Below are 25,982 nucleotides of genomic sequence, written 5' to 3' on the forward strand. Positions count from 1 at the left end.
TATTTTTTATTTTCAAATTTAGTGGATAACAATTGTAAAAAATGAGTGAAAACAATCCCACGGACAATGCGACGGTTTTAAGGTTATGTCAAGGTACGTCTCTTGTGAATATCTATTGATTGTTAAGTTTTCTCTTCTGAAATTACATTATGACGCATTCACATACATTATTAATACATTTTCCTGGGCGAGACGATGAGGCAATCACAAGCACTTCCACTGGTTCAAGAGGTCCACGAGGGAAAAATGCACAATATTACCGTGATTACAGAGCACGGCAGCGAGCGGATCAAGAAAAAGAGTCGTTGAATAGATCCTTCTACGACTGCTGATTCTTCTACAATTAACGTCGCAGGTTGCGAAGTTTAACTTCTTCCGGGCGGAGGGACTCCACGCACTATTTTTCTTCGATATTTGCTTTACATCCTTTACTATAACATTTTTCTTCTTGCTGTTGGCAGACTCGTTAAATTTTATTTTTAAAAATCCAGACACAGTAATTTTTAAAAAATTATTATCTTTTTAATAATTTGAACTTAATTATATTTTATTTTATAACCGGGGCTGAACAGCCTACCCAATACTGAGTTTACGATTACCAATGTCCAACTCCCAAGCATTGTAATTTTAAACCCTATTCAGAAGACAAAGGAACTCCTGGATCAAAAATTGAGAGAAATTTGCCTTTGTGGAGGACTTAAAGACTTTTTGATGAAACTAACCCGCATTTGCGGAATTCGTATCGATCAGCCATCGCTGGATTTCAAACCCGGGTTTGAGAGTCGAACAACATTTTGAGTCGAACGCTCTATCCCCTGAGCCACCATGGCTCTTTGATCTTAATTGAATTAATTCTTTGACGCAGATGACACACTGGTGTCTCTTTTATATATTTTTTCGGTCACACTAATTCCAAGTAAAAATGTATTTTGGTATTTTTTAAATATAAAAAACAATCAAATAGTTACTAAAAACAATCTGTTAGATTATCAGAATTATATTTGTACTAAAATATAAAGTTCAAGAAAAGTAAAAGTTCAAAGAAAAAAATTTTTAATTCATATTCAAAAAAATTATTAATATCTGATTTTGTAGATTAAAGAAATTTCTATGCTAAATAACTGTTTCTCTCAAGTCTAAATAACTGCAAATAAGGGCAAATTAGAAAAATTATTGTTTTCTAAGTGAGCCACGTTTCGAAGATTTTACCATTAACAGCAGGAACAGACGCCATTGTTTCATGCCGTATTTTGTAACCATAACTTATTAAAATGCTAAATATAATATTTTAAGACCTTTTTAATTTTTTCGATAAATTATTGCCTTTAATAGATTTTATTTTATTTTATAACCAGTGACGAAAAGCCGACCCGATTCTGAGTTTACGACTATTAATGCACAACTCCAAAGACTTTTAATTTTGAATCCAACCCAGAAGACGAGTGAAATTCTGGATCAAGTATTGAGATAAACCAGTCATGAAGGACATATTTGACGAGACTAAACCGCAACTGCTTTTCCCTCTCCCGATTAACCTGAAAGCAATGGGTTTTTAACCATTCATCCATATACCACTAAGTACATTTATGTGGTCGGTGCGAGACATGAGCAGGCCAGCCGTCACAGGGATTTGAGCGAGGCGAATACTTTACACCCGAGCTACTTCAATATTTTTATAGAATGTAGTTATTTTATTCTTATTATAAAATCGGGGTTAAATTAACTTCACAGACGTGGTCACTCCTGTGTTGCCTTTAGCAGTCGAGTGTATGCTGGCAGACGTTGTGTGTTTGTTCGAGACGAGACTGAGCAGCAACAGAGTGAGGAGGTGGATGATGTTGCAGTCACAAGTAGCAAGTCGACTGTTCAATGTGGATCATTCTTCGAAGTAAGCGTTACCAGGCTGAAGTGGGTGTTACTGCGTGTTCAAATCACGTCTGGAGGTCACCAATGTGGGGGCGGAGTTATCGACCAAGCCAACCTTCATCTATCAAAAGGTACCTCTTGTGATTGAATCAAGTTAGCATGTCTTATATACCAGTGAATTGATGTTTAATATTCGTAGTGGTAGTTACGCCACCAGTCGATCCAATTTTTGAGTGGTTCAACTTTATAGCCTTGCAATTTTGAAAGCAAATCAGATAACAAGCGACATCCTTGATCAATCATCGGTACAAACCCACCTTTGCGGAGGAGTTTTTAAGGGAACTAAGCCGCAGTTGCGTTACGTGGAGACAAAAACCACGAAAACATCCCAGTTGTTTCTTCCGAAGGCAAGGGATTCTAATCCAATCCGTCTACCCTTGGGGCTGTTTTTCGTCAGCACTGTGGTCGGTGCGATCCGGGAGCAGAATTCGTATCAACCAGCCATCGCTAGGATTCGAACCTGAACACCTCAATGAGAGGCGAACGATCTATTCTCTAAGCTACAGCGGCTCGCTTTTAAAAGATTGTACCTCTTAAGGAATATTTTCAGTAAAATAAAAAGCACACATTATTTCAATTTATATGTTTAACCGCCGTTTTCCTTCTTTCCGTCGGTTACAGATGAAATAAAATTAGCCATAGACCACATGTACACATACATTTTAAACTGAGTTAGAAAAGACAAATTTTATTACAAATTAACATATTCTTTTATCACCCAAAAACTAATTAACTCGTGATTTATTCATTATCTCTTTACGATGTAAAAATAGATGTCCATTATGAATACGAACAATAGCATATCTTACAATATTTTTATTAATTTAAAACTATATCTAGCCAAAATGATGCTCGTAACTTTTCTAGTCTTTCATGAAATACCTAGTTATTCTATTAAATAAGTAAATTATTACACTTCAACTGTGACGTATGTGTGTATATATGTATTTATCGACATATTATTATGCAACTAAGTATATTCTTTTATTACACAAAAACTATTTAACTCACGATTTATTTGTTATCTTTTTAAGATGCATCAATCGATGCACATTATTAATACAATCAATAGCATAGTACAAATGATAATGAAAGGGTGGAGTTCACTGTGACAATAGAACTTTTGATAGTTCTATTTTTAGCCTCGACATCCTCAGTAATTTACACCTTTATCCTAAGATATCCATTTCGAAGCTATTAAAAAGCCCTCGAGAGATCTCATTTTTCCATTTCTATTTCAACTTTGGTGTCAAAGAATAGATATTTCAAAACACAAAACGAGTTAATAGCACTGATTTTTGATAATTATATCACGTAAGTTGGTGTTCTTTCCAAAAGTCGTGAGGGTATTGAGCATTGTTAATAAAATTTTAATAAATTCTTTTGTTAAAGAATGTATTATCACTTTGTGATAGCAAAATGTGCTGTCATGCAAATGTTTTTATTTTCTGCAGTTATTCTCGAAAAACTGTATTACTGCAATGAAAAAAGCCACATATTTTATCATCGCCACATTCTCTTTTTGAGAAAAAGTGTATGGTTTACGAGAAACACTTTTACAAAAATTAATTAATTAAAGTCAAATAATTAAAAATTTATGAATAAGGTTTTTTAACTGTTGGATGTTTGTAGAATTAACATCGCAGCTTTTGCTTTATTTTCGCATTTTTCATTGATTGCTATGAACATGTTAAATCATATTGCTTTGCCAATAAATAATTAAATACATAAAAAAATTCTAACTTAAGTGCATTCATACTAACTATTAACTTTATTTTGTATACTATCTCCTTCACCTTTTGACTCAGAATTTTTATTAAACATATTTTTCATACTTTTTTCATTTTTTTGAATTTATTTAGGAGAAAATAAGTGAAAAATCTATTGTATCATTTAGCATTTTAATAATTTACGGTTATAAAATACGGCATGAAATACCGTTGTCTTTTTCTGCGTCAAAGGTAAAATTTTCCAAACATGACTCACTTCAAAACAATAATTTTTCAAATTTGCACTTAGTTGCAGCTATTTAGATCTAAGAGAAACAGTTATTTATCATTGAAATTTCCTTAATTTACAAAATCAATTAATGATAAATTTTTAAATATAAATGAAAAAAAATTTCAAACTATTCTTTTTGGATTTTAATTTTTAATGTAAGTAATTCCGATAATCTAATGGACTTTTTATACTTAAAACAACTGTTAACAAACAATTACCAAAATGTACTTTTGCTTCAAATTGGAAAATCAAAAAAATATATATATAAAAGGGAATATGTCCTATTTGCTGCGAAAGGTGAACGTTTACTATCGATTACGAACAAGCATATTAAGAAACAAATGTTCTTTCATTATTAAATTGAAGATTTAGAAGAGATAAAGAGTAAGCATTAAGAAAACTACTTAAGAGGTAATTAATTTTTATATTCAAGAACAAGTGTTTAAAAACAACTTCTTAGTGCACTATTGCTTTCTACGTTTAAAAACGATAACGAACTAGTATTTTTTTTAAAAAATTCCATTCACTTTTGTTTTTTACGATTAGAACAATAACGCATTTTTAAACAACTTAATCGCATAAAATTACATTCTATGTCAACAAACGAAAACAGCAAGCATATTAAGCGAACCTTTTCGTACATGATCCCCATCTTACCCCAGTGAATTAGGGCAGTTTTTTTCGCTTACTATTACCTTCTATGTTAAGAAACGATCAAAAACGATAGTTTTCCTTCCTATTAGTTGGTTTCCTTTCTTAATTTACTTCCGGCACCTCAAACCTTTGAAAGCTTTAAACCTTATTGCAAAGTATGAAATATCACATTAACAAAACAACTCTAGAGTTACAAAATAATCCTCTGGTATTTCTTGGGAAACTTTAAAAAAATGCCAAAAAGTGAAAGTGTCATTTCCATTATTCTGAGGTAGTATATATATATGATGTATATAAAGAGAAAGAGAGATCACAATGCACCATATTATACATATCCAGATTTATGATGAAAACGAATAGTGCATTTTTAAAAATAAAAAATAAATAAAAAACAATTTAAAAGTTTTCTTCTTATACAGAGATTGTTGACGAAGCACTATAGTGAGCATATATCTTACCGCTTAATGGACTGAATCTCTGTGGCTCTGCGCTGTATGGTCTGTATCGTTCATCCAGATATTGAGGACTATGCACATTCTAGAAAACAAAAGAGAGATTATTTATTTCAATAAACACTACAGAACATATATATTATAATCATCAGTATGAATTTCAATATGAGATAAAATCATCTTAAAAAAATGTTTAAATCATGCAGTGAACTAGAATAAGATAAAAATTCAGTTTAGTTTTGTCTCCGGCCACCCTCCCAGATGTGATAAAATTATAAAATTATTCACCAAACAAATAAAATGTTTTTTTCTTTTTTCCCCATTTCTTTTCTCTCTCTCTCATTCTTTTTTTTCTTTTTTTTTGCGCAGTTTACCTGAGAAGTAAAAAATTCTAAATTACAAATCAAACTCTAATTCAGGCTATTGCCACAATTTTCTAAAAAAAAAATTAATAATAATTTGTCGTATAGAACGGATTCTGGGTCTGGGTCAATTCTCTTAAAGAGAAATTTGCTGTTTTACAATTTAATAGCTCTTTTACAATCAGCTTGAGAAAGGTGTTTTCAATAAAAGCGCATTTAAAATAAAAATAAAAGCGCGTTGTTAGTACTGTTGGCCTGGTCAGATTTGAAAACATTAACTTCATGTCACATTTGTTGACTTACACTTTCATCTTCAATTTATGCTACAAATGAAAAATTTATATTTTTAATAAATTGAATTATTTATGATTTAATTATTTAAAAGTTTATTTAAAATATTCTTTATAAATTCTTTATAAATAAATTATACATTCTTTTAAATAAAAAGACTATTTAAAAAAGTCATTTTATTTAATTTTACAAAAAAAGATAAACATGTTTAAAAGGAAAAAAGAAATCACCTTGAACAGTGATCCGATTTTATTCTCTCCTATTAAAAACTAAATGAAAACAAATTAAGTTCAACGATCTTGGAAGTTGTGGATAAAAAAAAAATAAGTGATCTTCACCTTCAGCGGAAGTCCATACATATGGCGCGGTTAAAGTGACAGAAAAATTATTGGCGATATTAAATATTAGTTAAAGTAATCTTATCGTTGAGAGATGTCAGCTCCCTCAGCGATTGCGATAGTCAACCAGAACCTCTCAACGCTCCAAAATACTAACGGAAGTACGGAGATAACAACAAATTTACTCCATTTTTTTTCCTTCTTCTCTCTCTTGCTACTTCGTAGCAGTTACAGTTACTGAATGGTTGTGGGAAATTTAGTCGCGCAACTTAAACTCTTTCCGGAATTATTTTTTCCACCGGTCTTACTTTTATTTTTTTAAGGATACAAAACTCATTAAAAATGTTCGACACAGAATCCATATGTTTTTGTCTAAAATGAATTTGGCGAGAAAATAAACTGCATTGAAACGCATTGAGCCGCTTTTTAAAAACGACTCTAAAAATACATTAGGAATGATTCATGACTAGGGAATGCATCAGGAATCGTTTATTAATAGGGAATGCATTAGGAATGATTCACGATTAGGGAATGCATCAAGAATCATTCAAAGTAGGAGAAGCATCAGGAACGGGTTCTTGATCAGAAAAGCATCAAATATGATTCATAACCCATAAAAGAGTCATAAGACACAATGTATCATAAATGATTAAATGGGGCGCTAGGAATGATTCATGATTAGAAACTTCATCAGGAGTATTTCTATAAACGCCTGTGAAATGCATAAATTTGAAAGAAAGAATTTTTCAGCATGAATTTGCCTTATACTAAATTGTACACCGTAAAAAATGTTGGATTAGATTACGGTAAAAAATACTGGCACCCTAAGTGCAGCATCCTTAGAATCCATTTTGCCGTAAACTCCATTTTTACCGCAAAAGTTAATGCCATAATTCAGTATACTTATTTAATTAAAGTGATTCGGTGATTTTACAATAAATATTACTATAGAAATTACTGTATAAAAGATTTTTTGTGCCGCTCAATTTTACGGTTAAAAGAACTGGTACCCAAAACTCCTGTACTTTTTACCGTAATTTGATCCTGAGCTTTTTACATTGTATCTGTTAAAGGTAGTAATTATGCGGCTAAGAACATAAAAGCCAGGGAAAACAGTAAAATGTCATGGCATTAAATTTAAACGCCTAAGAAGTCATAGAAAATAAATTAAGTTTGAGATATGGAAAACAGTATTTTTTTTAACAAAAAAAATGGTCTTAATGGATAGTTCTTAATGATGCTCATTTTATACTCTAATAGAAAATATTCATAAACGTTTTATGCTATATTTTATGTACAAGAATAAGGTATAGCAAAAAAATTAATGATAAAATTCATGCCATTTGTTACAAAAATTAGGAAAAAGCAATAAGATCATTCTGAAACAGGTAGAGATTTTTTTTTTCTGTTTGTTTGTAACTACCCTGAATCAAGTGCGTCTAAAAAAGTAATAAGTTTGTTTCATTATTTATTAATTAATTAGCTTAATTAGAGCAATATTTTCACGAAAATAACTGTGATAATACTTTTTTTAATGAAATCTCACATTTCCTTTTTTTTTTATTTTAAATTACTATTATTATTTTATTTATATACCGATTTTTTTTTTTTTTGGCATTCTGAATGGCGTTCTAAAATGATTTTCTTCGAATGAAACAAGATATTTTAAAGCAGGAATTTTGTAAATATTTTTCCTGTTCATTTCCCGACTTTTAATTTTCTTTCATGGAATATTATTATTGAAAAAATATGACCTGGGCATTAAGATGAATAAAAGGGGTTAGATCACTAACAGTATAACCCAACAATTTTACGGTATACATGCTCGAAAATAATTTTTCTAATGGTAAAGGGTGATTAAATAGGAGCTATATACAAAATGTGTCATAACTCACTCCGGGGTTTGGAAAACTTATAACAAACGAAATATTATCAATAGATTAAAAAATTTTATTTTACCTGATTAAGAAATATCGCAAGTTGTTTTTTTTTTCACAAATGTGAATCTTTGGTGAAGTAAAAGACTTTAAGCCTAAAGTTAAATTGTCGCCACACTCACTGCAACATGCCACAATCTTTTGTTAAATAAAATTGCGATTCATAGGGGGCACGAAAACCTCTTTGATTTAACCTCTTAAAAAAATCACAGGGAGTAAAGTCTGGAGAGGGCGGTGTTCATGGAAAAAGTCAAATGTCGTCGTCCAACCCGCGTCTAATCCAAACGATGTAACTACTCTCTATCCATTGAGCCACCACGACTCCATATTGAACGATAGTTGTTGTTTGATTGATGTTTTTTTTTATCAGGTAAAATAAAATTTGTTGATGCATTGGTAATTTTTTATTTGTTATAAACCTTCCAAATCGCGGAGAGAATTGTGACACGCCATGTATTTTCAATATGGAAAAAAAACAGTAAATGATATTCATGTGATTTTTTTTTCTATTTTAGTTATTGGCTTATGGTATTTTAATTCGAAAATTATTTCATGCATCAGCCTCTAGATTTTTTTAACAAATTCAATCCTGAATCTTCAAATATTTACCACTTTTCCTCATAAATCTGCCCTTGTTAAACTAATTACACAAAAAAAATAGGTTTTAAGGTTTTTGTTCGTATTTCGGATTATTCAATAATACCATTAGAGTCAAATTTTTCAATTAAACTACGAGTTTTAGCTCTGTAAATCGATTACTTTGTCTATAATGTGCGAAACAAAACACGAATAGGTTCATTGCTTTTATAATAAATTATAATAAATTCTATATGCTGCTGTATTTCTTTCCATGGTGGCTTGACAAAAAACACTATACACAAATGTTAAATTTTGTTGAAATTAGAGAAACAACATGGTTCTAATAGCACTCAAAAAATGCGAAGTGCTAAATTGATCACCCTTTATTATAAATTTAGCTGGGCTATGCTTGTAGATTGAATAAAGTTTTTACAGAACTTTTTTTTCTTATACAAATCATATTTTTAATATTGGATTAATTATTTTAATATCGACCAATTTTTCATAGGAGAATAATAATAATTATTATCGAATAATAATAATATTTCTTTTTTGAATAGTGGTAGTGAATTTGCTTCAAAGAAACGTAGCCAGCATATTTTAACAAAACAGAGCTCAAAGCAGAATTTCTTAAAAAATGTTTCTAGCTATAGTTAAATATCTTGATCGAGTTAAGCACTATCTGTTCTGTTTTCTGTTCTGCTTTCTCTTCTGATTTTCTTCATGAAAGGAAATGTTTTTTTTTTAATTTCTTATTTAAAAATGTGTGTATTTGTGCATTAAGTTTTGAAATAAATTTTTAGAACTCACGCCGTATTTTCTGTTAATTGTGACACTACAATTGGGTTTCTGCACTCAAAGAAGAAGATCACTGATACCCACACATGTGACCTAAGACGTCAGCGACAGCTGATAGCTTATAAACAAAATGGCGTGTTAAAGTTGAGTTGAGTTTTTCCACACAAGTTAGAATATTAATTAACGTCAAGTTAATTAATCACAGAGCCGTATCGCACATCGAATTAATTAATTATAATTTTTTCTCGTCTGCAACTTTAACTAAATTAAGATTTATTATTTGTCTGTGTACTTTATTCTAACTGTGATATATTTTTGTTTGTGTACCTGGCATCTTTGCATAATTCTTGTTTATGTTCCACATAGCTTCGTGCCTGTCTTTATGTTAAATAAGAAATGTATAGTGAAAGAATTGAAATCTTCGTGAAAGAATATAGAATGTGTCATTTAAGGGAATTGATACTTGGCGGGCTTACTTAAAATAGAATGGAAAAAACAGTCACTAACGCAAACAAATATCACATTTCAACAACCAATCAGGATCAAGATACCCTTACTACGTCACTTGTAGACCTCCCATTTCAAATTCAGTTCAACCACCTTAAATATTTTCGTCAAAACGCTTTGAGGCGCAATATTTTAAGGATTTACGAGAATTAAACAAATCTTCTTGGAGAATTGATTAGTAAACATAAAAACTGCCGATTTATATTAAACAGCTAATTTGATGTACATGATACGGTAGTGTTGGACTAAGTGTTGCTACTGTCTTAGTTTTGTTACAACATAGCAAAGTTTTATGAAATAAATATTTTATTTAGTTTGGAGTTATTAGTGCAAAAACCAATTGTGACTATATCGTACTTTCAACTTGGCTTATAAATATTTTAAAAATACATAAAAAGAAAACTCCTAAGCAATTTCGTTTCATTACGAGTTTTTTATTGATGATTAAATTTAAAAAATAGTTTAATATTTCAATTTTAAATCTTATATTGATGATTTCTTTTAAATGTCTTATTAATATAAATACTATATTTAGATATCAGATTTTTCAATAACGATTCCCTTTAAACGTAGTAAGTGACAAATTTCATTTAAATATTGCGTTTTATATTCTTTTTTATTTATGATTTTGTTGTAAGATAAGAAAAAAAAATTTTCATTAAAAATTTTATTAAAACTCGAGCCGATTGACGTCTTCAAATGCACAAACAAATATTTTGCATTTTTTAAAATACTACTAAAACAACCATATCAAAGTTTTTTCTTCCAGATCAATATTTTGCACAAAAACAAAGAAAAATATATAAATGCTATAATTTTATGTAACAGCATTTTATTTATAATCGCAACAAAATAAACAATCAACTGGATTTGAGAAAAAATGAGCTGTACTTGAAAAAAATAACTTAGAAACAAATACGAATGACATAATGAGAAGTAATTTTGCTCGTCAGCGAGACTTATATCATTTTAACTGTTCAAATGGAAAATAGTTTTTGTTCCAATTGAATTAAATTTTTTGTATTTTTAAAATTCAATAAAACTGCATTAATTTTTTTATAACTTTAAAATTTTTATTTGTTCGTGTATAAATTTTTTAACGAAATTCATCTCTTTCATATCTACATTTTGATATCAAAAATCTAAAATGTCATGGTTTTAGAACGTTTGGTATAAAGATATAATTATTCTAGAGTCAAAAGCAATAAATAAATCCTTAGAGAACGACGCATTTTTATTAATAAAATAATAAACAAATGCAGGTTGAACATCATTTTCATAATACAAATTTACATTTATTCAATTATAAGTTAAATGACGTATACAGCTATAACGTTCTTAAAATAAATAATTTGCTTTAAAAATGCCACGCTTGACGTATTACTTTTCAAATATTTTGAGTTGAAGTGCATTTCAACTACTTAATTGCGTACGCCTACTTCTTTCTTTATTCTTTTAATCTCTCTGAATTGGAGGCGAGAAAAGAGTTTTGAAAGTTTTTTTTTTAAGATTTTAAATTAATTTTTACGCATATATCGTTTGGACAATAGTGGCATACTGTAAAACGTTACTATTTTAACATTTTCAGAATCTACATTTCTTTTTTTTTAATTTCTTATTCTTTCCGTCATCATGAATTCGTTAATTTGTCTTTTGTTACTCAGTGTAGGAATCTTAGGCATAAATTTACTTTCGATTACAACTAAATTCTTTCCACTGCTGATATGAGCGCCGAATCTTATTTAAGGACTTAAGTTCCTCCCAACCTCTTTGAAATCCAATCCAACTCTGATTATCCTTATTCGGACACCACCGTTCCTCTCAGTTTTTTTGTTTTGCTTTTCCCCTTTACTTATTTATTTATTACTTTTTGTTAGAAACGTTGCGTTGTTCTTTTTCCGAGTTTGTATTGTTTCCCTCATTCACGTCTAGTAGCTCTTGAGAATGAGTGCCTTTGTTTTGAGTGCTTAAAACATCCCTAACGGTAATTTATTGTAATTTTGAGAATGTTTTGAGGTGACAAGGTTGATATGAGGTTCATTCGAAGTTGATTTCGAAAGCAACCGTAAAAGATCAGCCTCACAAGACTTATAATCAAGGTGTATGAAGTTTTTTTTATTCACATTTGAGGTTGTTTTGAGGTTGATGGAAATCTACTTCAGAGCAACTATCTTAGGGAGATTGTTTTTGAGGTGTGAGGATTATTTTTCCCACACTTCAAGCAATTTTGTATGTTTGAGGTGTAAATAATTTCACCCGATCTAAACTAAAAGTATTTCTAAGTTATATATGAGGTTTATTTTGTGAGGTGTAAGTGAGGTTGAAATCGACGCTTATTAATGAGGTTATTTCTAGTGCAAAACATAACTACATTTTCTACCGCATGTGTGTTTTACTGCTGTAAACCTCAAAACAACCTCAAAAACACCTTTCTTTGTAAAGGCATGTTTGCCCTTTGCAAACTTGAAACTTTTTATGCCTAATGAAGTTTTCACTTTATCAGAAATAGCTCATACTGCTTAACATGTTCGGTGCCGATCTGACGACTGCACTTAGCATTCCGTACTGTTCCAAGATCAGCAGTGTAAGTACTAATCAAGCCAGAAACAGCCCTATTTTAATGTGATAAAACTATTAATTATAATCATTGTAAATCTTACTGTTTGGTCTTAATACTATCTATTGAGTTTAACAAAACCAACAATCATTATTCAAATTATTGTTTCCTCCAAATCGAAACAACACTCGAATCAAACAAAATTTAAAAGAATTATTCTAATTCCAACTCGAATAAAACAGAACCATCATATAAGTCTAACAAAGCCAACAGCCATTGTTAAACTCATTGCTTGGTCTTAATGTAATCATCATTTGAGTTTAATAAAACATACTTCTCCTGAATTGCAAAACACTTCAAATCAATCTAAATTTAAAAACATGATTTTAATCCCATTTCGAATGAAAAAGAGCATCAATAATCATCGTCAAACTCATTGCTTGTTTTTAATAGAATCATCATTCGAGTTTAAAAAACAAGCAAACATTGCTCAATTGATTGTTTCGTCCAGAATTGAACAACACTCAATCACACTAAAAGTTTAAGAAAATAATAATGATNCAAACAAACTTTCCCCAATTCATCGCTTCTCCTGAGTTGCAAAACACTTCAAATCAATCTAAATTTAAAAACATGATTTTAATCCCATTTCGAATGAAAAAGAGCATCAATAATCATCGTCAAACTCATTGCTTGTTCTTAATAGAATCATCAATCGAGTTTAAAAAACAAGCAAACATTGCTCAATTGATTGTTTCGTCCAGAATTGAAACAATACTCAAATGTAAGAAAAATAAAAATGATAATAATGATTCTAATCTCCTCTAGAATGAAATAGAGCCATCCTTTAAATCTAACGCAACCAAAATTCATCGTTTAACTCGTTACTTAGTCTAGATGTAATCATCATTTGAGTCTAATAAAGCAAACAAACAGTGTTTAATTCATTGTTCGTTCTGAATTTAAACAACACTCGGGTGTAATAATTTTTTGTTTAAATAAAATAATGACTCGAATCGTTTTTAGAATGAAATAGAGCCTTAAAAAATCAACGCAACCAAAAATCATCGTGAAACTCATTGATTAGTCTTGATAGAATCGTCATTTGAGTCTAATAAAACAAACAAACGTTGCTCAATTCATTGTTTGTCTTGAGCTAACACTCAAATGTAATAAAACTTTAAAGAAAATAATAATTCTAACATTTTCCAGAATGAAATGGAACTTTCATTTAAGTATAACCTAACCGAAAGTCATTGTTAAACTCATTGATTAGGCTAGATGGAATCATTATTTGAGTGTAATAAAACAAGCACGAATCAATTCTTTTTTTGTCCTGAATTTAAACAACATTCAAATAAAACAAAATTTAAAAACATAATTTTAATTCTAATTCCTGCCCTAATGAAATAGAATCATCATATCAATCTAACACAACCGATAACCATTCTTGGTCTAAATAGAATCATCAAAGTCAAAAAGAGTTCTATTCATTGCTTGTGCTGAATTGAAACAACTTTCGAATCCAACAAAACCAACAATCTTTCAGTTACTTTTACTACTAACAGCCAAATCATTGTTCACCGCTCCATAAATATTGTCGAAGAGAAAACACTTTAATTTGTTGGCGAGAAAATGAAAGCTTCACATTATTTCTGGCGCTGCAAAAATATTTCTTAAGGAAAAGGCCAAAGAACAACTTCACCTGTTGCCTGTGGTGACAGACGTTGGTATTTTCGAAAGAAGACATCCAAAGCTTCTCTCTGTCTTCCAATCCCGTAAATACGACACACGCTTTTCATTTTAGAAACTTTTTTTTTCCAACCTTTTCCCTCAGTTTTGTTTTAACAAATTCAGCAAGATTTTTTTTTTTTTAAAAAAAGGTGAAAGTTGAAGTCTAGGTTTATTTCTTGTCATTTTAGACGCGAAGAGTATTTACGTCGCATATCTCATTTTGTCTTCTAATGCAGTTAGAAAAAACTGCAAAAAAAAAAACAAAAGAAGAAGAAAAAAACATTTACGCGATGTCTTCTCCTAATGTTCAAGTTCATGTGAATTCTATAATAATTATTTTTAAACGGATATGTCAAAATTAATTTTCATATTCGACTGATAAGACAGATATAAATTAATTTATTCCTCAAACACAAAAAAAATTAATACTCTAATATCTCTCTTTGCTATTGACGAAACCATTTCCTGTAATATGCTCCGAGCAAAAATTTCGTCAAAATGATGAAATAACTATCACCTTTTCTTTAAGGAAATGAATTTCGTCAAAATTAAACAAAATATTTCATCAATCTATTTTTCCAAAAAAAAAAAAAAAATATTTGTAATATCTAATTTTTTTAATAATCTCTTTATTGTGGGCAATATACAGGTATATCAATGTCGAACCAACAACAAGAGAAGTATAGACAGAAGAGAGAGATAAATTATACCTATACCCAAGCGGGATTAGATTCCTCGATCTTCCTAGGAAGTGACTACCATACAAAACTGTCAACTTATCTCGCCAATTTACTTTTGTTCGTCCAGTCTTCATTGCAATTTCGTCATTCCAGTTAAAAATATCCCATAATGCACTACAATGAGGTTGTGAGTTGAGGAAACATTTTCGTCGTGTATTTGAGAGTTCGTGTTTCATCACAAATCAAGTGATTTCGCGACGAAATGATTTTCCAAATAAATGAAATACGGCTCAAGGATTGTTGAATCGTCAAAAATGAGAATTTTATTTCTGAGAATGATCAGATTCTCTTGATACATCATGTCACCTCAAAAGTAAAATGGTAAAAAAAGAAACGATTACGATACAAAATGCTAAAAGAATTAAGATAGAATCTACTTCAAAAACTTCTTTTTTCTAACTGAAATTACTTTCCTAGTAAAGTAATTTTAATTTTAAGAAAACCTATTTCCCAAAATTAGAATATAAAGTTCATCTGTACAAATTGGTGAAATGTTTTGAAAGTGTTGAACCGTAGCGTTGTTTGTATTTGTTTCAATCATATTATAGTGATAAGTCAAATAGACTTATGGTGATTAGTTGAATAGCTTTATTACAGTGATAAGTAGAATAATCCTATAATTGTGATTAGTTTAATAGCCTTATAGTAATAAATTTATTAGCCTTATTATTATGCTAAGTTATCTTACTTCTTTAAACTTGTTGACACGATATTATGAATCAAATNAAAGAAAAAAAAAAAAAAAAAAAAAAAAATTACGCGACGTCTTCTTTTAATTTTCAAGTTCATGTGAGTTCTATAATAATTTTTTTAAACGGATAAGTCAAAATTAATTTTCATATTTGACTGATATGATGGATGTAAAATAATTTATTCCTCAAACACTAAAAAAAAAATGGATACTCTAAATCTCTCTTTGCTTTTGACGAAACCATTTCCTGTAATATGCTCCGAGCAAAAATTTCGTCATAATGACGAAATAACTATTGCCATTTCTTTGAAGAAATGAATTTCGTCAAAATTAAGCAAAATATTTCATCAGTCTATTTCCCCCCCCCCCCCCAAAAAAAAAATTCGTAATATCTAATATATGTCTAACTTTTTTAATAATCTCTTTATCGTGAGCAACATATAGGTATATCAATGTCGCCCCAACAACAAGAGAAGTACAGACAGAAAAGAGAGATAAATTTCACCTATACCCAAGCGGGATTCGAATCCTCGATCTTCCTAGTACGTGACTACCATACAAAATTGTCGACTTATATCGCCGATTTACCAGTCTTCGTCCAGTCTTCATTCTAATTTCGTCATTCTTGTTAACAATATCCCATAATGCACTACAATGAGGTTGCGAGTTGAGGAAACATTTTCGTCATGTATTCGAGAGTTCGCGTTTCATCACAAATCAAGTGATTTCATGACGAAATGATTTTCCAAATAAATGAAGTACAGCTCAAGGATTGTTGAATCGTCAAAAATGAGAATTTTATTTCTGAGACTGATCAGATTCTCTTAGATACATCATGTCACCTCAAAAGTTTTGAAAATGGTAAAAAAAAGGAACGATTACGATACAAAATGCTAAAAGAATTACGATAGAATCTACTTCAAAAACTTCTTTTTTCTAACTGAAATCTCACGTACTAGGAAAGTAATTTTAATTTTAAGAAAACCTATTTCCCAAAATTAGAATATAAAGTTCATCTGTACAAATTGGTGAAATGTTTTGAAAGTGTTGAACCGTAGCGTTGTTTGTATTTGTTTCAACCATATTATAGTGATAAGTCAAATAGACTTATGGTGATTAGTTGAATAGCTTTATTACAGTGATAAGTAGAATAATCCTATAATTGTGATTAGTTTAATAGCCTTATAGTGATAAATTTATTAGCCTTATTATTATGCTAAGTTATCTTACTTCTTTAAACTTGTTGACACGATATTATGAATCAAATTGGAAGGAAACAAGATTCAATTAAATACACATTAATAAGGTTTTATCGAATTTTCAGTGCAAAAAAAAATAACAGAATACCATAAACAACGTTTGATCTAGTTGTAGGATTTTATGCGATATTTACCTTTAACGCTAAAAAAGACACTCGTGTTTCATGTAGTATTTCATAATCATAACTTATTAAAATACTAAATATAATATTTTCCACTTTTTATACTTAAATTAATACAAAATAATGAAAAAAGTATTCAAAGTATATTTAATAAAAATTCTGCGTCATAGAGTTAAGGGTACTATCAGTTAACTGTCTTATTTAGGCTTTATACTCTTATTTTACTAGTAAACATTTCGACACTATTAAAAAAAATTTGCGTTACACTGGCTCATGAATGCCAGTTTAACTGAAAACACTTGTACCGAAAACTTTTGCAATAATTTATTTTAATACCTATCACTTGACTGAATTATAAAATTTACTCTAAAGTTTTTACGGTGTATAAATTGAAACTTAATCGTAATCGGAACATAAAGTTTTGATCTGTTATGTTCAAAGGGTTAAATGTTGAAAATTATCGGCCAGTTTTAAATATTTAATAGCCGAAGGAAATTTCACGCCATGCCCTGATTCAAATATTCAATCTTTCTCTTACTGTTCTATATTAAAACATTTATATCTCGTCTTTCTTTTATCACCATTTAATTTCTTAATTACACAATCATGACAAATGACTTTTTAAAATGTGAGAGCATGCGTGAAATTTTTAAACCTCTATAAAAGTAACTCGTGCTTCATTGTGAGTAGAATATTAAAAAAAGAAAAAGAAATAGTGCTTATGGTGCAGATTGGGATGTATCTTTCTCGAAAGCATTTAGCGATGGAGAATGTTCTTAAATGAGGCGGGGAGAGTTAGAAAAAGGCATCTAAAATTGTTCTTGACAAGATGGAATGCTTTGCCAGGGTGAGAAATCCGGTAGTTTTAAAAGAAGCTTTCCGCTACTGAAAAACCCCGACATTGATAACCGTTGAACCCAATGCTCATTCGCAACACAAAAAGAAAAAGAAAAAAAAAACATTCCTAATGTGATGTGTGTAGGAAAGGTGTGTGCGTTTTTAATTGAGCATAGCGATCATTGAGTAAACTAAAAACTTAAGGTTAAAAGAAAGAAAAAATTCTGAGAGGTAACCGAATAACATAGAGAAAAAACTTTTGGTAAAACTACCGTATTCTAAAGATATTTCTGGTTAAGAAAACGCAATTCTGGTTATAAAACCTAAATATCAGGTATTTAAACCATTCTTTCGGTAATTTTTTCATTGCTACGGTAACAGTTTCCCAGTAATTATAATATTTAAGACGGCAGTTCTTACAATTTGAAAAACTTTACCTTAAAATGCAACGCAGAATCTAATAATAATAATAAATTCTAATAATAATAAAAACTAATCCTCTTAAACTCTTAATTTAAGAAACAAACAAAATTAAAAAAGTAATAATAACAGTGTAGGTAAATACCTTTAAAATAGGGCCAAAAAAATTTTTATAGGAAAACTATTCGCGATCACAACGCTTGAACTCGCCCTCTAGCGGATAGTATATTTTCAGGCTTTTATTTATTAAGTCTTCATTTAATTCAATCAAAAACATTGGCTGAGTAGGACGCCATTTTTTAGCAGCAAATAAGAAGTAAAATTTCCCTAAGGAAAAAGCAGATGAACTTGAAAAAAAAGCAACCGAGAGCGGTAGTAAATCTTTCTGAAACAGAACGCACCCAACATTTGAACATTTCTCAATAATTTTTTCCTTTCTATTATCAACAAACTTGCTACCGATAACTTCCGATTTAGTGAGCGCATACTGTTTCAGATGTGTGTAGTACGGTAAAATAATTTTTCTTTCGTTTTTTTTTTTTGCTTCAATTCATTACAAATTAAAATAAAGTCAACATTGCTTACTTCATTCCAATGAATAAATGTGATTTCAGAACGTGCAGAACTGTAATAGTTATAGAATATTTTTCCTCCTTTTAGAATAGTATCTATTTATCAATCTATATAATTCGGAAAACAACAATAAAGAATCATCCGAATTACTCGAAATAGTATCATTTGTGTTGATTATTAGTAATTTTTTATCGTTTTTCTTGGTAAGTATTTTTTTAACTTTGAATGAATAATTTCAACTAGAATTCAGCTATTCTGTTTTTAAGTTACGTATTGAATTTCATATCGAGATCTTACAATTATAAAATTTTGTTGTGTGGTAAGTCATCTTAAAGTAATGACGGGATAATCTATGTATGTATTATTTAAAAATAAAGTTTTCAGACGAAGAATATTTCATTTGGAATTCACCGGATTTATAAAGCAAGTAAGTGTTATGATTTTTATAATAAGAAATTTATTCGCAATTTTTTTTTTCTAATTTGATGATAGTTCTCAACAGTATGGTTTTCTATGTCTGATTAAGAATTTAAAGACTAGAAAAAATAAATAATATTAAAGTTTTTTATTTCAATACGAGGAATTTTTAGAATCGTTTTTTTTTATCGCTAGCATTCTTTATTTTTCGTTTTTTAGTTTATAAATAATGATTTTTATTGAAACTTTAAATTTTTTGACAAAAATTGTTGTCAATTAAATATAACATTATGCGCTTCTGTATACTTTTGCGTGATTTTAATGTTTGAATTAATATGATACAGAAAAGTGTGGAATATAAAATTAAAATAGACCCTTCCCACTAGATCATTATAGTCGAACGATTTCTCCGACACTACGTTTTGACTCAAATTACAAGATTTTTTACAAATATTTTCCGATGTGTTTTGGATGTTCCTTCTTTAAAAAAAATGATATTTCACTTGAATGTGAAGGAATATCATATATTTTTCTGTTTTATATTCAATAAGCCACAATAAAGAAGGAACATTACCATACTATAATGGAAATTTTCAGTGCAACTGATGATCCTGCTGTTTTGCTTGTAGGAATTCATCTCAAATAAAAAGCGCCCCCGATAGGTCGTTGCTTTCGCGAATACCTTTATGACTTATATCAATGTTATGCTGATGACAACCAAACCAATATGAAAATTAATGTAGGAAAACTGGATACTACCATGTGATTTTCCGGCCAATAAAAATGCACCGACAAAAATGGAAAACTGAGACACCATCATTAGATCTTTATGTATAGTTAGATATCCAGAAACAAATGATTAAGCAAATAATTGACAATGATGAGAAAAATGCTAAGAAATAAGTGACGAAAAATGAAAAGCAAAAAATGAGGAATGATCAGAAGCGATGGACTTCCATTATAACATTCCCCTTAAATAAAAAATGCTTTTTCTTTCAAAACATTTTTTAAAAAAATCACAATTGCGGAAGGCTAGGTATTTTTAATTCTTTATGTACATAATTTTTCAAAATCTTAACTATTCGTATTTCAACAGTTACTTGTAACATTGTCTCAATAGCGAACTTCTTGTAATAGGCCGTATTCGTTATAATAAGCTTAATGGGATACCTTTTAGTGACGTAGTGTGGGTATCTCGATCCTGATTGGTTGTTGAAGCATGGTATTTGTTTACGTTAGCAACTGCTCTTTCCATTCTATTTCGAGTAAGTCAATTCCGTCAAATATCAATTCTCTTGAGTGGCACAATCTATATTCTTACACAAAGATTCCATGAGGATTTCAATTATTTATGTTTCTTAACACAAAGACAATCAGAAAGCCATACAGAACATAAACAAACTAATTATGCATCGAAGTTGCCAGGTACACAAAACAAAAATATGTCACGGTTACAATAAAATACATAAACAGATAATAATTCTAAGTTAAGTAAAAGACATAGACTAGAAGGAACTACATTTCAGTAAATTCGATGCGTGATAAAGAGCTGTATTTAATTAATTTCAAGTTAATCAGTATTCTAACTTATATGGAGAAATTAAGTCCAACTTTAGCAAGCCATTTTGCAAATAAACTTATAGACGATCAGCTGCGCAGACGTGTGTGGCTATTATGATCTTCAATTACCCAATTGTTATTTTTTGCGCAAGTGATACAAACTTTAAGGAATCTAATCTGACAAATTAAGCGAAACGGGTTTGTTTTTAAGTGTCAGAATTAATAGATCAGTTCTAAATCAGCGATTAGAGTACTTGATTGTTTCGAGACTAAAAATATGTGCCATGATTGTGTCTTTTAAAGGAGGTGAGAAACACGGCAGAAAATAATTTTTCCGTTGCTCGTTTTCGTCGACCGCCTGAGGCATTGAGTAATTTGTTTTACAACTCGGATTGTTACTAAGGCGCTCGCCAGATTTCAGAGTTTTTATGTTCTTGACGAAAATTAAAACGACATTGTGCGGCTGTTCCGCCTGCACTGAGTTGATGAAAAAATGACTGAGACACATTAAAGGGTATTTCAGAATGCACCGCATTCATTTTATGCAGTGACAACAATTAGTTACGTTTCTCAATTATCTTGAACTTTGTTTAAGTTTTGTTTTAAATAGAAGTATTCACTGCACCTGTGGAGGTTGATAAATGGGTGTAATGGGGGTAGATCGAAAAATATTTCGATTGTTTTCACTACGGCTTTAGAGCGGAAAGCTTTATCATGCAAACGAATTAAAGTAACACCAAAACTTTTTAATTTCAAACATTTTTCGTTTTTAATATCCTTTTTTAAATCTTTGTCTTTGAAACTTTGTATCATGCATAACAATTTACAGTGAAGATGTACTTTTAATTTTTACTCGAAAGATAATAATTTTACATATAGAATAGAATGAGAAGAATAAGCGAAAATGTTTTGGTATTAATCCGTTTCGAGATGCCGATAAAAAATCGTCAGACTATTAATGACACTATAGTGATAGGCAAAGATGCCGTTAAGAAATCGTCAAACTATTAACACCATTGTAATAAACAGAGACTCCGATAAGAAACCATCACACTATTATTGACACTAAGGTGATAAACAGAGATGCCGTTAAAAAATCGTCAAAATATTATTGACACTAGCGAGAAGTCGTTGAAAATCGCAAAATTATTATTGACACTATAGAATAAGTAAAGATCCCGTTACAAAATTGTTAAATTACTATCGACGCCATAGTGATAAACAGATATGTGGTTAAAAATCGTCAAAATATTATTGACACTATAATAATAAACAGAGATGCCGTTAAAAAATCGTGAAATTATTATTGACACTATAGTGATAAACAGAAATACCGTTAAAAAATCGTCAAATTGTTATTGACACTATAATAATAAACAGAGATGCCGTTAAAAAAATCGTGAAATTATTATTGACACTATAGTGATAAATAGAAATACCGTTAAAAAATCGTCAAATTGTTATTGACACTATAGTATAAACAAAAATGCCGTTAATAATGATCAAACTGTTATTCATACTGCAGTGATAAAGAGAAATGCCGTTAAAAAATCGTCAAAATATGATTGACACTAGCGATAAGCCGTTGAAAATCGCAAAATTATTATTGACACTATAGTATAAGCAAAGATGCCGTTACAAAATTGTTAAATTACTATCGACACCATGGTGATAAACAGAGATGTGGTTAAAAGTCGTCAAATTATTATTGACACTATAATAATAAACAGAGATGCCGTTAATAAATCCTGAAATTATTATTGACACTATAGTGATAAACAGAAATACGGTTAAAAAAATCGTCAAATTGTTATTGACACTATAGTATAAACAAAAATGCCGTTAATAATGATAAGGAGAAATGCCCTTATAAAGTCGTCAAACTATTATTAACGTTATAATGATACAGAGTAAAAAAAATCACGAAAAATTTATGATTTTACCGTAGCAGCTGGGTTGGTTGTGCAAAACTATAAAACTTATAAAATAAATCCATAACCTTAAGGTTGTTTTTTTTATTATAACAGAGCAAGTTTTTCTCAGTTAAAGTCGCAAATTAAATCCTAGATCATAATGGTCATACAAGAATAATTTTCCTCCGCAAAAATTAGGAAGACGAATGGTCTTTTATCGTACCAAAAAAAGTATTTTCTGTTAAAGTTGCAAGTAAGTCTGTAATTAAAACGGTTTTTTTAATACATAAAAAAATTTTCTCAGTGTGAAAGTTACGAAGAAATCCGTATTCACACTATATTTTGCATTAATAAAGTGGTTGGTGCTCGCCGGGAGCAAAATTCGTGCTACCAGTCATCGCTGGGATTTGAACCTGGGTCACCTCACTTGTAGGCGAGCACTCTATTCCCTGAGCCTCCAGGACTAGTGCTCAAAGTTGTATAAACAATAGTAAATACCAATAATAACTTTTGATTCTTTACAACAAATTATAAATGAAGTACTCCTGCAACAGCCTATTATAAGATAGGTCGAAGTTGAAACTCCACAATTTCATGACCACAACTTTGCTACTAATTGCTGTTTAATATCTGTATACAGGGTGATTCTAAAAAGATGGGCAAAATTTTAGGAAGTGATAGTACACACCCAAGCAAACAATTTTTATCAAAGAATGCATGGTCGAAAACAAAACGCAAAGGTGCTGGCGCATTTGGAAAGTTGTTTGATGCAAACGTGAAAGCTCCATTCCTGTTGCGAGTTACTGAGCTGCGTTACTTGTCGCCAAGCTTTCGGCCGCTGCAGGGAACGTTCGTGATATGCCTGTGTGTTTCAGAATGTTCGCCTATCTTTTCTTCGCCGTTGTACTGCGTGGATAGCCTTTGCCGGCCACTGTTTTGAACACTTATTGTAATCACATTAAATTTGCCATTAAATTTGCTTTAATAACTTAACTTCATCGTTCTTTGTGTGTTTTTGCCTCATATAAGAACATAAACTTTGGCGCCCTCTAGCGATATTGCGTTTTGTTTTCAACCATGCATTCTTTAATAAAAATTGTTTGCTTGGGTGTGTATTATCACTTTCTAAAATTTTGCCCATCTTTTTAGAATCACCCTGAATATTTTTGACTTTCATGTTTATAACTCTCATTCAAAAAACCCGAAGTGATAATTTTTTGAAGAAATTTCTTATTTTACAATCATTTTTTAAATTCTAAAATGAAAAACTCCGCACGTAATTGACGATATTAGTGAAAGCGTAGGTTTTATTTTATTTTATAATCGTCGTTGAACAGCCGATCGAACTTTTCGGGTTTACAACTACTAATGTTCAACTCCGTACCCTTATAATTTTGAACCCAGTCCAGAAAACATGAGAACTCCTGGATCAAGTATTGGGAGATCTTTTGCCTTTCGTGGAGGGATTTTTGATGGAACTAACCCGCTTTTGCGTTAGATGGAGAGGAAAACCTCCTACGTTTAACCTGACGGCAAGGAGACTCTGACACATGATTCGTGTACCACTGAGGATATTTTTACGTCAACACTGTGGTGGGGGCGAGCCGGCTGCGGGTTTCGTATCTACCAGCCATTGCTGTGATTCGAACCCGGTTCATCTCATTAGAAAGCAAACGCTCTATCCCCAGAGCCACCATGCCTCGAAAACTTATATTGAATCAAATTTTAAAAAATCTAAATCTTTCCTAGTTCATAACATGCCATAACCGCCATCCACTGTAAATATAAAATATTGAGTTGTTCTGCTAAAATGTAAAGGAGATAATTTTCAATAATATACAAAAAACTAAAACAGTTTTTGTTTAGCCTCAAGCTGATATCTTTATATTATTTTAAAAGCCACTAAACACATATTTCACTAAAAAATGAAAATTATTACCGCGATACCATTTTTTCGCGACTAAGTCGAAAAGAAATAAATCTGATAATTCCCCGAGAAAGTTCTTTCCAACTTGTCTAGGACACCATACATTTTAATTATTTTTAAAACCTTAGAATATCTAGAGATATTTTCATCTAATTTCTTAAAGTATTTCTTTAAATTAAAGCCAAATTCAAAGGTAAAAAATCTTCCAAAGCATTTTAAATGAAAAAAACAAACTTTCTGTTTACAAATTAATAATTCGATGCGAGTTTACAAATATGCAAATCTATTTTTGGCATTATTTAATTGTAATTCATTCTGCTTATGAATTAAAATTTTCTTTTAAAAGATGAAAGATTGTACAACGAATTTTTTTTTAATGTATAAATTGTAATAAGTCACAGACATTCTTACCTACAAATCGGAAAAGCTGACAGGCATATTTAATCATCAAATTGTTTGCTTACATGTTTTATTCTTTAAAAAATGGCCTTATTGATTCCTTTGATGCTATGCCGTTAATCTCTTTGTCATTCTGAAGTTTAAAGCAAAAATGAACTTTGAATTTAAAAATAGTTTTCTAGAAAATAAAATTATTGATAAATAATCAAGAAACTCTTTGATGATATTTCATAAGTAGCCAGTTCATTTTAGTATTTTATACCATGCTGCAGAAGCTTTATAAATTTTCAGACTATTTTTAGTATCTTTAATCCTTCCTGGAGAATTTTTGACTGTGTTTTGTTTTGAATTTATTTCGAAAATAAAATATCTGCCGTCGAAGTTATTAAAATGAATTTATATAACCTTTTTAAGCTAAATATTGTTGTACTCTAACATGATGCATTAATTCTTGTTTTAAAATAAATTTATTCAAATGAGTCATGTATATACAAACCCATGTATATTATATACAATGTCTTGCATTTCAGGCAACGTGCTAATCATTATACACTAAACTGATTTTTGTATATATATATATTAATTTCAATATTCATCTGTAGTCGTGATTATTATAAAATTTGGTATGAATTAATGCATGCAAGCTATTTTAACCACGCCATTTAACCACGCGAGAAATAACTCCATTCTTTTCCTTTTCTTTAACAGCAGTGAACCTAAAGGTCTGGTTTCTTAGGACAAGCGCCTTATCTGGGCGTCAGCGGGACGTCAACGTCCCGTTGACGCCAACAAAATACTGGTTTGTTAGCTCAAGGCCTGGTTTCTTAGAACTAGCGCCTTATTTGGGCGTCAGCGGAAAGTTGACGTAGAGCTGACGCCATAAAAATACTTTTTTGTTAGCTCAGCGTGAGCAGTCGGTCCAACGCAGACATTATCTCTCATTGCGCATGCGTTAATAACGTAAACAAATATTTATTTTGAATTTGTA

General features: G+C 30.3%; 1 protein-coding gene across 5 annotated transcripts in view; it reads right to left on the reverse strand.

Annotated features, from left to right (window-relative positions):
* Window positions 1-25,982, reverse strand: part of LOC107455214 (myogenic-determination protein nautilus) — an 81,886-nt gene that overhangs the window by 25,827 nt on the left and 30,077 nt on the right. For all 5 annotated transcript variants that reach the window (XM_071186481.1, XM_016072713.3, XM_071186479.1 and 2 more), the window contains one exon: window positions 5,040-5,118. In XM_071186481.1, coding sequence (XP_071042582.1) covers window positions 5,040-5,118 — 79 coding nt within the window. The remainder of the gene's footprint in view (window positions 1-5,039; window positions 5,119-25,982) is intronic.

The sequence above is a fragment of the Parasteatoda tepidariorum genome, chromosome 10, assembly GCF_043381705.1.
Source record: "Parasteatoda tepidariorum isolate YZ-2023 chromosome 10, CAS_Ptep_4.0, whole genome shotgun sequence".
Lineage (NCBI taxonomy): Eukaryota > Metazoa > Arthropoda > Arachnida > Araneae > Theridiidae > Parasteatoda > Parasteatoda tepidariorum.